Below are 13,689 nucleotides of genomic sequence, written 5' to 3' on the forward strand. Positions count from 1 at the left end.
CCATATGTATAACTTTAAATCCATAATCTCTCATTAAGAGGAGTAAAGGTTTACTTTGGAAGTGCCACACAGCAAGAGTTGTTCTCAGTTCATGGTTTGTGATCTGTAAAAAATAGATAGTGCAAGTAAATAAAGAGTTAGCTAACCTACATATCCAAATATAAACCAGCTTATCAAATCTTGTTTCCAGAGTACAAGAAAGAACCGTTTTGTAGTGTCGCAGTTAAATTTAGGAGATCATAATCTAAGGCAAACTGAACCCTGTAGACCTGTGAAAGTAAGTTGTAACAGAGGTTGTATATTGACATTTAAAATGTTACGTTCAGGGTTACATGACCTTCTTCATCTTGTGATAGCTGTCATTCCATTGTGAACACTCATGTCAACGCTTTCCAATACAGGTTGCCTGAATGTACAGTTTTTCCATGGCAGGAAACAGACCAGTATTGCGCTTGAAGATCTGAAGAAAGACGTGATGGAATTAGCTTAGGAGCAGATGGCAGAAGCATTTTAGTATCTGCAGGGTCTTGTCCACTCTTTTTAAAGAGATGGTTTTTAAAACCCAACCTACAATGAGATGACTGTCGTTAGGGTTGTAGACAGCATGCATATCAGAGAAAGGAAAATGCAGAGACCAGTTACTTTTTAGGCACTTTTTATGCACGTTTTGCATTATTGCTTACTGTTCATTTTGCCTTTTCTAGCTCTTGCGTCTGGTGGCTCTCTTCCAATAACATCACTGGATGCAACTGGAAACTTGGTGTTTGCCAATGCTGGAGGTACTCCTAACATCGTAACTGCCCCTCTATTCCTGAACCCTCAGAACCTTTCTCTGCTCACCAGCAATCCGGTTAGCTTGGTCTCTGCAGCTGCAGCCTCCGCAGGGGCCTCTGGACCAGTCGCCAGCCTTCATGCCACCTCCACCTCAGTGGAGTCCATCCAGAACTCTCTCCTCACAGTGGCCTCTGCAAGTGGGGCCACATCCACCACCACTACTGCCTCCAAGGCACAGTGAGCCGGGGTGAGCTGTGCTGCCAGCAGCCTGTTTCACTGTGAGGTGGGATTGGCTGCCAGCAGGGTTTATAAACTGAAAATGTGATGGGCATCCTCTCACCGTGTTGCTGGGGACAAGGGAGAGAAGGAAAAGATACAAAAACCAAAAGCAAAACAGGAAGGATTTAAAGCTGAGACAGACATTTGCCTAATTTTATAATAAACACTGTCTTTTCAGGATCGCTTCATGGATCGGAGAACTTTCTAACCAAAAATGTAAAAAAAAAAAAAAAAAAAAAAAAAAAAAATCAAAAAAAAAAAAAAAAACCAAAAAAAAACCCAAAACAACACCCAAATCAAAAAACAAACAAAAAACACAAAAAAAGTGAAAGGACTACTTATCATTTCCAGCAGTCACAATGACAAGTTAAGGTGGGTTATCAACTCAAACATAGGAAGGGGATTTCCTGCTTCTTTTTGGTCTAAATATCTTTCTTTTTTAATTATCATTTTATAGGTCTGTTGTACAGGCCTTTATGTCATACAAGGTGTTTATAATCGTATCAATTGTGTTGGGGGTTCCTTTCTTAACTGGTACAATTTAGGCAGGCCTGTATTACTGGTGTATCTCTATTATTATTATTATTATGATGATTATTATTATTTTTATATATAGTTTGGACGCGTTTGTCTTTTGCTCCTGGATTATATTCAGTGAGCTCCCACACCACAGGGGGAGGGCGGGAGGGTGGAGAGGAAGAATGGAGCACAAATAGGCTTTCTGTCCTCATCTTCTGGGAATGTTCTGAACAGTTTCCTCATCTCTGAATTTGTCTAATTGTTACTTGTAGGGGTCAGAAAAATTTCTGTTCATTATTGTTGCAGGAAGCTCAGTGTGGAAGTAGAGCTCATTGTGTGCAAACTTCCAGTCTGGTCTATGCTTTTTAAGCAAAGGTAGGAATTAGTTCTGAACTGCTGTTCTCTTTCCCTCAAATACTTAGACAAAATGGCCAAATTCTGCTCTTAGCTTTGTGTGCATGAGTCCTTTTTATGCCAGAGCATAGGATTTTACCTCCCATGTCTAGATTGTGTGACATACCAATGGCTCTTCTGTTCTGTTGATTTAATTTTGCTGTTAAGAGCTTACACAAATATTTAAAAGCCGTTACCTAAACTAATTGGCAGCATGTAAGGCAGCATTTACAGTGCTAGACTTCCTCTATCTGAATTGGTACAAGACTTTAAGAGGTCAGATACTCTCTATTCATAGCAATATTCCTTTTCCGTTAATTCTGATGCTTCCAACATTGCATTTAGAAAAAACTTTCTAGTAAAAAAGTGCTCTGGCTACAAAACACAACAATATGAGAACAGAAGTTACCATCATTGATGCCAATACAATCAAACTGACTCTGGGGCTTTGCACATACCTGGGTGATCTTGTGTAGTGTCTGAGCTGTGATGCTGCTAGTAATGTAAAAATGGCAGTAAGCATCTCTGACCAGAGCCTCAGGGTTTGCCTGCCACTGTAACTATCTTTTCAAGGTTAATTCTGATCCATGTGGCAAGTGGTATTTACATAGATGAGGAAGAGTAATGAACTGTACTGAAGTTAGATCTGTATATTCTTAAATATACAGTCTAGTATCTGAACCAAAAAAATTTTTTTTTTTAAAAGAGAAGACTGGATCACTGCAATGCAGTTCACTTTGAACTTTCCATTCCTGATGGATTTAAGGTTTAAGATTTAAAGGTTTCTGCCATGTGTATAAAACTAAACTACTTTTAGCTAGCAAGGGTATTAGAAGAGTCCCTTTCCCCCACCTTCTTTTCTTTTGTCACCAGAGTGTCCTAAAATAATGAGCAGATGCAGCTATGTTCATTTTGTTGATGATTCAGGGGGATCCTGGAGCTTCTCATCCAAGATCCAGAAGGCAGGAACTTTAAACTTTACATATGCTTTGGTTTGTGACCTGAGCATGTGAGATTTGTGTTTGCACTCAAGTGGCAGAACCCCTTACCTTTCCCCCCCATCCCCACCATGTTTTTGCTCTGTTCATCTCTAACTCTCAACCTTCCTGTTTTACTGAATATTTAAGCCAATTATCCCTAAAACTTCAGAACTAGTGAACTGCAAGCAGGGAAGCTAACAAATGTCCGTCCACCGTTTCTAATGTATTTTTGATTTTTTTTTTATGTTTTATTTTTTTAAAACTAAGCTTGAACCAAAGTCAATTTCTAGCAAGCTGCTGTACTAATGGACTAGTTTGTATAAGTGCAGTTCAGATGCAGAGAGGCGATAGATGCTACTGACAATTTCTTTTTCATTTGTCTCTTGTTTTTATTAATTTTATAAAAAAGTTGCTGCTTGTTTTTAATTTTTTTTTTTTTTTTTGTTGGTTGATTGGTAATTTCTGTTATCCTTGGGGCAGACTCTTAACTGGATTTTAATTTGTTTTCTTTTGTTTGATGTGTAAATAGAATGGCAATGTCAGGGGATTGTTAATCCAACAGGTCCCACCCTCATCCCACCAGTATGGATAAATCTAAGTATTTTTGCTTTATGACTTCAGGCTGTTCAGGAGACTTTTAGGGCTAGGAATAATCCTTAGAAATGGAAATGGCCCAGAGTAATAGCTTCAGAGTAGTAAAAGGTATAGCTGGGTGAGCTTCAGGGAGGTAGGGAAGAAGTGGAAGACTTGATGATGCTGGTGCCAGCTATGTTGGTCTGAAGGCCATAGCACGGATCACAGTTTCTACCAAAGGAATGCAAGTCCCTGGGACTTGAGTTCAGTAAGAAGATGGAGAAATGTCCATTCCTGACTGAAAGTTCCCACTTTTCATGCCTGTACAAAAATGCCATTTATCAGGAAACATTTTTTATTGCAGGGGGGATACTGCTGGTCTTTCCCCTGATGTATCCTCGACTCCCTAAGGGTTTTGTGGTGGGATGGGAGGCATGATCCTTGGGTATATGTAGGAAACACAAAGGAAGGTGGGCCTTAAATCAGTGGAAAATCCTCTCCACAGTTCAGAGAGACTGTGCCATTAGCTGTTCTGAATGAGTTTTCATGTCCCATTCTTGCTGATTTGTGATTGGGAGAGGGTCTTGTTGAGTACATATCTGGAACACTAATGCAGCTTGGATGGTTTATTTATTATAAAAATCTGCTTTTTTTCCTGACTACCTTTGCATTGGTCACATGGCTTTGGTGTGAGCACCTTATATCCCCTTACCCTCTTCCTCTCTACCCTGTCAACCTCTCTGGGGCCCAGATTCCAGAGTATTTCTTAGCAAGTCTTTTTCTGAGAGAAACTGGAAGCTCAGAGTAACCACATATCCAGGAAGTGTTTGGTACTGCTCGCTGAAGCTGACATAATACCCAGACAGCACGTAGTTTGTAGTGTCTGTTACCAGTGTCGTCTGATTCATTGTCCTAAAACATCCCCATGATTGACTCCTGGAGCCTGCTTTTCATCACTAGCAGTGTTTTGTCTCATGGATGTTGGCTATCTCCAGTGTGTAGGTGAAATCAAGTTGGCAGTGGATGTACATCTGCCTTGGTAGAGCACATATGCTCCTTCAGAGCATGAAAGGAATATGAGATCATATACTAGAATTTAACAGAAGGGGGGGGGTTAAATCATAATCACGCTGATATTGATGCGTCTGAAAAGAGACAATAACAATTACATATAGACCTAGTAAATATGATCAAAAGGAATTTCATAGCATGTTAGAAAAGGATAATAGCATCTCTTTTTCCAAGTTCCATGTCTCCATATTTAAAGATGTATGGGTTGCCTTTTATAGCTGAAAGCATAAAGAGAAGGTGAAAAACTCTGTGTATAGCCAAGGACAGTTAGCTCAAAAAGCAAGAGATTTACAGGAACACAAATACTGATATGCCCTGAAGGTCAAGAACAATTTAGGAAATGGCTTCAGGGTGAGGTTGTTGTAGGCTGGTGATGAAATTCTTCCTGGTGTTAAGAAAATGTATTCCAGTTTGGCTTTAGCAGACTTTTTGCTACTTGATCTTCTCACAACACACTGTCTGTAGTCACTGTAGAATGATTCATGAAGAGCTCGTAGAAAGTGCACACAGATACAGCTGCTTACAAGAGTCACAACATCTATCTATTTAATCTCCTTAAGAGGATTTATTTTGTTTCTGAGTTAGGGTGCAGTGTTAGTCTAAGCACATTTTTATAATTTTCCTCTGAGATGGTGCCTACGTGCATGCACTCAGTTGTTAGGGAGGTACCATGCTTCTTACGTGCACAAGTACCTCATTTATAAGAGTATTTTTTTCCCCAGCCCATAGGCTAACTTGCAAGTAACTTATGATGACACATCATTGCCCTGCTCCTTCTCAAGATCCTCTGCTTCAGTAAATAGTTGCTAAAACACAAGTTAAATTGGATTGAAAAAGACATTTTACCATGAATGGGAAATCTGTGTTTGGCTGAACCAGCAAGGAGAACATGCTCTGAAGTTAGTCAGATCTTCATGTAGGAATGTGCTGCTGCTGTTGCTCAATACTTTGATTTGAGTGCTAGTGAGGTTATCATGTAAGAGAAAACTAAAATGCTAGAACATTAAGAGGAAGATGTATATTCTGATGGCTCAAATTGTAGACCTTTTAGGACATCAGAAGCTTCGGATTTTAATTTTCTCTTTAAATGAACAGGCTGACAAAGAGATTTTCAGTGGAAACAGTATAGCTCCTGATGCGCTTGGAGCTACAGTTTGTGATTTTTGCACCTTCTAAGTGAATCAGGGAAATGCCAACACTGAGCAAAGAAGCTGTCTGCTGATCTTACATACGAGTTCTCTCATAGTATGGTAGCATTTAATTTGAGCAAGAACAATGCATTCCCTTTATTTTTACCCCTTAATTTAATTTTACATACTTAACAGTGAGAATTAAATGTAGACAAAGATTTGATACTTCTGATCTTTTGATATCTTGCCAAAATCTTTTAGGATAAATAATTCCTTAAAAAAAGCACAGAAAGAACCAGTTTTTACCCCTTAATTTAATTTTACATACTTAACAGTGAGAATTTAATGTAGACAAAGATTTGATACTTCTGATCTTTTGATATCTTGCCAAAATCTTTTAGGATAAATAATTCGTTAAAAAAAGCACAGAAAGAACCAGTTTTGCTCTTTTTGCAGTAAGAGAATGGCTGTAACCAAAATGTGTTGGAGAAAATTCTCCATGTGCATCCATGCCTACAGTTGTGTAATAGGAAATTTTGTTTGGTTGGGTTTTTTACTTCTCTTGGAACTATAACGTAATGTTATGATTCATTTTAATGTTTAAATATCAATCTGTGTAAGCCTTGTGGTGTGCTTTTTCTCAGCACACATTTCTGCAGTTGAGTTACTGAAGCAGCAGAGTTAATTCCTTAACTGTGTGCACATTCCTGCAGAGCAGCATTCTTCAAAAGAGAAATTCCATCTGTCTTTGTTACAGATGGAGGAGAACCCATTACAGCTGGAACCATACCAGAGATACTAAGCCGAAACAACATCTAATTTATCTTAAATATCAATTGATATTTTCTTAGATAAAAATTTACTTTACAAAATCATCTGAGACAGACAAGTAGCTTCTCATGTTCATTAGAGTATTTTAGGACAGACAGTCCAAACTTTCAATGATATTGGTTTTAAACAAGAAGTTTAAAATGCAGATCTCTTTATTGCCACATTAACTTTATTAAGAGTTGCTATTACCCTGTTCCTGTTCTGCCTGAAATGGCTCAATGGTGTTTATCCACAGGGCCTGGATATAGCTGTTGGATATACACCTGACTGTTACCTAGGGTGGAATGTTGTACCAAAGGACTAAGCTGGCCTGCTGCCCCCGCTGGGTTTATGGCTATCAGTCCTCACATAGCCTGCTCAAAGCCCTTTATATTTTTGCAACCAATACCTCTTACTTCTTCCTTCCTTTCCAGAATACTATAGCAATACAGAATTCAAGATGCATACCTTGCAGAGTTTTTACCCTTTTCAGTCATTAAATCTCACTTCTGTTGCTACTCATGAGTCCTTCTCTTCTTTCCGGTGGGGAGACCCCTAAAATACTTTAAAGATTTTTGACAGACGAGGCTTTGTCATAAAGTTACTGACTTGCAGTTTGCAATTTCTTAAAATGTTCATATCTTTGGCTCCGTGATCTGAAAGGTACCTGGTTCCCTGTATGTCAGTGCATACTGACATAGTATTGTCAGTATGCCATAGTAAGTAGTTGCAGTGCTTTGGGAATGATGAAGCGGTTCCCATACTTTCATATCTTCACAAACAAACACAGAGTAATGCATGAAAAAGAACATGGTATTTGTTCAGCTTACCTATCTTCGTAAGATCCCAGGACATTTCATGCTCTGAGCTTTTACCCTGGTGAGATGCTGTTAGGAGAGTGTTAAGAAGATTGCACTGGAATTATAAGTTGTTTAACTGTGGGAGAAGAAAACAGACACCTTCTAGTTGAGTTGACAAATAAGGTCAGCACGTAGAACATACCGGGTACTTCTTTTCTGACCATATTCCTAAAACCAAAGAAACAACTGGGCTTTGTCTTGGGGCTGCTTTTAGCTCTGGCAATGATATGCTGCTAAGAACTGTCCGTAACTGGAATTATCTGGGCCCCCTCCCTCCCTTACTCTCTCCTCTCTCCCTCCTTGTTCCTTCCCCCATCTTCCCTCAGCAAAAGGTAGCACCATACAGCTCTGAGAACAATAATTGTGGGTAGCAGTTTGCTTCTGGCACCTTCATAAAATACCTCAACATAGCTTAGCATTGTCGCAGAACTGGTTTTAAACTGAAAAAATCAGAAGAGAAAAGCAAACTTTATAAATAGTGGAGATAATTCTAGCTGTAGAGTTTAGTTGAACTGATGTTTATGATTGATAAACATGATTATGCTGTATGTATTTGAGATCCTGTTTATAGGTTACAACTTTATAGGGTCGGGTGAGTGTGGGTGGATGTTGGGGGCAGAGAAGGGGGTTGACTGTGTTAGAAGGAAAATGTTTGCTCATGAATTTTTTTCCTTGTATCTGTCTTGCCAAAGGAAACATTTTGTCGCTCCTGCATTTGGGATTGTTGATTGGTTGGTTTATCTGTGGTCTAATCTGCAGCACAGCACGTGGTGGCATGCAGGTTACTGATTGGGTTGCTGTTCAGGGTCCTTTCGAGTGTGCGCACACTTCCCTCCCTCTTGGCCTTTCCTTGCCCTTTTCTGGGATCTAAAGATGAGGCAATGCGTATCCGGGAGGCTCAGGGGAAAGAAGATGGCTGTACTAGGTTAGAATCAACCTAGGTGGTGTAAATCCATTTCAGTTAGTTAAATTGCTCCAGAGCTGAACTGGGTCCGTTGCATTTAACTTTGGGGAGGGAAAAGAATGGTTGTTGCATCTTAATCTATCTGGGAGAGCAAAAGTGAAACAGGTTCCTTTTATCCCCCTTTGTCTTGTTACTGAATGTAGGGCTTGTAGTGCTTGATAATAGGTGGAAAACTTTTTAAACACTTCCTTTTTCTAATAGCAATGCTAATCCTGTCTAGACCAAAAACTATGAAAGAAAAAACCAAACAGAAGTGAAAGCTAACCCTACTCCTAACACTTGGCTGGTATGCCAGAAAGGGTGGAAATACTGAGACAGAGGTGGGAGAAGAGCTTCGAGGGATTGTTGGCGAGAGAGTGGGTCGTTCTCCTGGCATATGTCTTGATGTTGCGGTGGGAGTAGCAGAAGAGCAAGTGGTTATTGCCTTGGGAGGGTGTTGCAGCCCCCTCAGTCTGGACTCCAAGGCTCTCTTCTCATTTCTCTCATTCTCTCATCATGGGGTGTGCATGGTTGTGTGTGCGCAAGTGTGTGCGCCTGGCTGTGCGTGGTGGTCAGGAGAGGTGGGTTTCCAAAGGAGCTCAACTACGCTAGGGCAGGCGAATTCCCAGTGGCCTCATAGAGAACCAAAGGCACTGATAAGTTGTCAGCTCTGCTGTTCTCGGAGCGGGTAAGAGGAAAAGCTGGGTGGGGTGGTTTTGAGCTTTGGGTCAGTGTCCCTTCCTGTAAGGACCTTGTCTCTTGTGGGTGCTCCCGCCTTTGCTGCACAGAGTTGCTTTGACTCTCTGGTGACTAATGGTGTGGGGACTTGCCCAGTGCTGCAGGTCTGAGGCTGATGTTGGGATACAGTCAGGGAAAACTGTTTCTTTCCTTTGAATGTGGAAGCAGTGTAGTCCAAGGTGAGTCTGTTCAACAGCTTTTGTGTATGGTCTTTCTCTTATGGGAGGGACCTTGAAGACTCCTTTCTTTGCTCCCCAAAGTAGCCTTGTACATGTTCATGTATTGTGCTGTTGGGCTGAGTTGTTTTATCAGTGAGCTCTTGTGAAGAAAGGGAGGGAGGAAGGGGGAGAGGTTGGTTGTCCAGCTACTCTTCCTCTGGACACCAGTCGGGTTACAGAACTTCACTGAAAGCTTTACTAATAGAATTGTTGTTCTGACATTATGTAAAAGTGGTATTAATATTGTGTGACTTTTCAAAGAGCTAGTTAGATTTTTAGATAGGTAATAGGGATTTTGAAGAAATGACTTCTCAAAGAAAAGAGCACTTGGAACAAAAGAAGTGGAAAACAAAGTGTGCTTTAAGGAAAACAAATCTGAGGAAGGAAATGAAACAGCTTGTGGGAGGCGAGGGAAGATGATACCCTTTGGCGTTCCTTAGTGCTGCTGAGGCTCAGCCCCAGAACTGGAACATACCCCCTCTGCCTTATTTCATCTCTCTACCAAACAGGACATTGTCAAGTAACTCAGAACAAAATGCTGATCTGTCTTAAAACTGTGTCGGTCTGCTGGTGTATATTCACTGGCAGAGTTTTACATAAAACCAGGAGATACTTAATTTATCACATTAGCATCCCCTTTCCTCCCCAAATTCTCTCATCTGTTGTAGGCCCCACTTCAGGATTCGTACTGCCTTTGCTGAATTGTATAGCAGCAGCTACTTAAGCCTTGTTCCCTGAATGTGGTAGTGTTGTGTGTGGATGATGCTGGCATGTTGCGGTGCTCTAGAAATCTAAAATGATTAAAGCAGAAGGAATCCCAAGACCATGGCAATGGCATGCCAAGGGGCAAACCGTGCAGATTGCACACCCCTCTTGAGCGAGAGCACCCATGACAGTGTCCTGAGAGCAAGGCAGTTGAGACAAACCCATTAGTTCTTCCCCCATTCACTCTCCACGTGTCGGCCTGTGTGACCCCGGTGCTTCCTGCACCTGAGGGAGTCCGAGGGGAAAGCGCAACGTGAAAGACTTGGAGATCAGCGCCGCTCCCTGTGAGTTCTGGGGAGCTGGCATGGGCCTCCGTGTGAGGCAGGAAGGGAAGGGATCGCTGCAGAGCTGCCAGCAGGTGTTTTGCAGGGTCTGGAGCAGCTCTGGTCCCCACGGGTGCCTTGCATGCCAGCCGCCTGTGGGAAGGACCTGGGCAGTGGTAGCTGCTTCATTCCCGCCGGTGCTATTGTTCCATTTCCTTCCTCTGTGGTAGTATCTAAGGCTAGGTGTGAGTAGGTGTGGGGTGTTTATCCACCACAGGTACAGGAGCTGTCATATACCTCATTTCTAACTCGTAACTGAGTAACTTGCTTTAACTTTCTGCAAACCCTACAGAGTTGCCAAGTCTGCCGTCCCTCCTTTGATTAACACAGAACTCTGGCCTATAGCACCCCGTGACCTGCAACCTGAGGAGTGACCCCCTAACACCTCTGAATGTCGCTGCTTAAAAGCTACTGCAAAGTGAGGGCAAATTGCAATCGTATCTTTATTTCCTTTGGTTACAAGGGGTCCTCTTGATTAGTCTGTGAATATCCACCCCCTTCCCCCTACTCTCCACAGAAAAGGGCTGCCCGCGCTGCCTTTCCCATGCTGGCGCAGTGGGGCTGCACTGAGCTCCAGGGCTTGGAGGCATGCTCGGCCCAGTGCTGTGTACATGCTACTCACTTTTTAACATGACCAAAAAAAAAGAAACAAAAACAAAAAAACAAAGGAAAAAGAAAAAAAAAATCTCAAAATGTTTAATTTTCTTCTTCATTATTTGACAATCCTGTATTCCTTCCCCTGCTCCCCAACCTGGCCAGAAGCTGCATCCTTAACCCGATCCATCTTTATTTGAATGTAGTTTCCCTACCCCTATGGAAAAGAGAAGCTTTGTCAGGTCACGGAGGCTGCTATAAGTCGGGAGGGGGAGGTTTCTTTGTTTTGTTTTGTTCTTTTAAAATTTCCAGCCAAAACCAAAGATTTCCTAATGATTGTATAAACTCAAAACAAACAAACAAACCAAAGAAGAAGGGCGTCTTTGACACCAAGCCCACCTGTGAGGCCAGGCCTGGCTGGGGCAACAGTCTCTGAGTTCTGGCCGAGGGGCTGCCCCAGGTGAGGAGATGCTGCCCCGGGCCAGTCTCCAGAATGCCCTGGGCACAAATTCATGGGCCCAGGTGCTGGGAGAGGGCAGCCTTGGGCTTCCCAGGTGGATTGAGGAGCTGAAGACTTGGGTGCAGGATTGGCTGCTCTGCTGGGTGCTTTAACCCTCTGGGGGCTGGGTGATGTGGATTAATACACGCTGAGGTGCACTTCTAAGCTTCCCCCCTCCCCCCGTCACTGCTTGGAAGAGGCTGTCCTGTGTGAGAAATCCCTGAAAGAAGGAAAAGCAGCTTTTAATTTCTCCTCTAGTTCCTTTTTTCTAGATTTCTTTTCTTTTTGCAGCACCACTGTGCAACTATGCATTGTATTTCTCAACCTTTTATGCTAGGTAGATGCCTATGACTTTTTAACTTTTGGGGGGGTGCAAATGGAGGAACTTTTTACATGGATCTTTTTAATCTCAGTTGATTGGGGGGTGTTTGGTTCTAGGGTCATACAAGCTCTATCCCAAAGCAAAATCCAAATGTTAATATTATTAGCCTGATGCAGATACCAAAGATAATTTCTTTCCTGCAGAACCTTAGACTTGTGTATTAAGTACGATTACCCAGCACTTGCATTAGTCTAACCTCAGTAATTCCAAAGCTTAGATGTATATTTTGGTATATTTCTGGGATATTAAAAAATTGTCGTTTAAATTCTTGTTTGTTTCAGTGTAATGCTCTTAAAGTCATAGCATGGAGAAAACTGAACTTGTCCTATTCTTAGTAGTTTGAAATAATAGTATTTTTGTATGTTTTGGGTGTGTCTATGTATGTATTAACAGTTTTCACTGCCTAGGTGTTCATAAATAAATAAAGACAACAACTAAGAGTTTTTAAACTGTACATAATATTCCGTGAGGAATTTCCACCAGACCACCAATTTGGATCATGTTTTCACTGACGGTCACTCCCAACTGGGATTCTTTCTTTCTTTTTAAAGAGACAGCATGTTCTTTTGTTTTCCCCATTGACCTGAGGGTCTTTCTAATCAGAAGGGGGTTTTCACTGTTTTAAGGGATGGGCCAAAGAAGAATTAGCTTAAATTTTGATTTATAAACCCAATATTTAACACATTAGTTTGTAAACTGACCCTCTGCACGAGGAATGGAGAGTGGAAAACCAAACCCATTCTTCTAAAGCCAGTAATGGTTTCCAGAGAGGTGAGGATCTGTGAGCGCCTGTAGCACCTGGGCAGTCCCTTTTCACTGTGTTTCTGCTTAAGACAAATTTTGGGACTTGATGGTTTCACTGCTCCGTGCAGCTGCTTACACTGGCTGGGAGGGTTTCTTTTGCTTGCCCTTCCTCTTACACTGTATCTATGGGTGTCAGGTCAGCGGAACAGTTGAAATGGAGGGCCATGTGGGAGTACCCATCCCCAAGCACAACCCAAGCTGTTCTTGAGACTGAAATAGGAGTCCCACACATTTCAAAACCTTGCTGATCACACTAGGGGTGAGATGGAAGGCAAAATGCTGTCTCTTTAAAGATGTCCTTTATTATTATATTATTATGTTCCCAGTGGTTGCCTACAGATAGCTGTAGGCATTGAGAGATTGTGTAGATTACAGTAAGTCAGAATGAAAAGGTAGATTTTGTGTAGATGCATTTGTCTGCTGTAATTTTTTATATATATTAAACTTACTGTAATTGTACAGTTCATTTCTGTTGTAAACATCATTAAACCATTTTCCAAGTGTTTTAAAATGTATGCACTTGTCTGTAGTTTTTTCAACTGTGTTGGGGGAAGGAAAGCTAAGTCCACTTCTCCCAGTGCATCAAACTGGGCAGCAGATTGTTCGGTCATGCTCTTGGTCTTGTCAAACTAGAGAAGAGCCCTGGTTTCTTTGCACACCACTTGAAGTGTCTGTTCTACTTCTGTATTATCAATTCCTCTCCTAAAAGAAAACCAGCTTCCGTTCCTTCCTGAAGACAGAGAGAAGACTCAGCTCATGCCTACTGTGAGTGTCCCCAGAACAACCACTAGACGCTGCTTGATGCGAGTTCCATTTATATATAAAGAGCTTAAAGGTTATTTCCCCCTCACCTCCTATGAATTTCTTCCCCATTGTTCAGTGATTGGTATTTTATGACTGCCAAAACTTGTGACTTCTACATCTTGCAAATATGGTTGTCGCCATTTAAAAAAAGAAAGCTATTTTCAGTACTCTTCATTCTTCATCAAGAGCATCATAAGTCAGTAGCAATGTTATTATAGCTTGTACCTTTC

At 41.5% G+C, this 13,689-nt stretch overlaps 1 protein-coding gene across 7 annotated transcripts in view; it reads left to right on the forward strand.

The window, feature by feature from the left end:
* POU2F1 (POU class 2 homeobox 1) overlaps nucleotides 1-13,170 on the forward strand; it is a 132,442-nt gene extending 119,272 nt beyond the window's left edge. For 6 of the 7 annotated variants that reach the window (XM_080614358.1, XM_080614359.1, XM_080614363.1 and 3 more), the window contains one exon: nucleotides 705-13,170. In XM_080614358.1, the coding sequence (XP_080470484.1) occupies nucleotides 705-1,015 (311 nt within the window). In that variant the 3' untranslated portion in view covers nucleotides 1,016-13,170. The remainder of the gene's footprint in view (nucleotides 1-704) is intronic. The other variant, XM_080614361.1, reaches the window with a different exon arrangement.
* The last annotated feature ends 519 nt before the right edge of the window (nucleotides 13,171-13,689 follow it).

This window comes from Psittacula echo (genome assembly GCF_963264785.1).
Source record: "Psittacula echo genome assembly, chromosome: 3".
Taxonomy (NCBI): Eukaryota; Metazoa; Chordata; class Aves; order Psittaciformes; family Psittacidae; genus Psittacula; species Psittacula echo.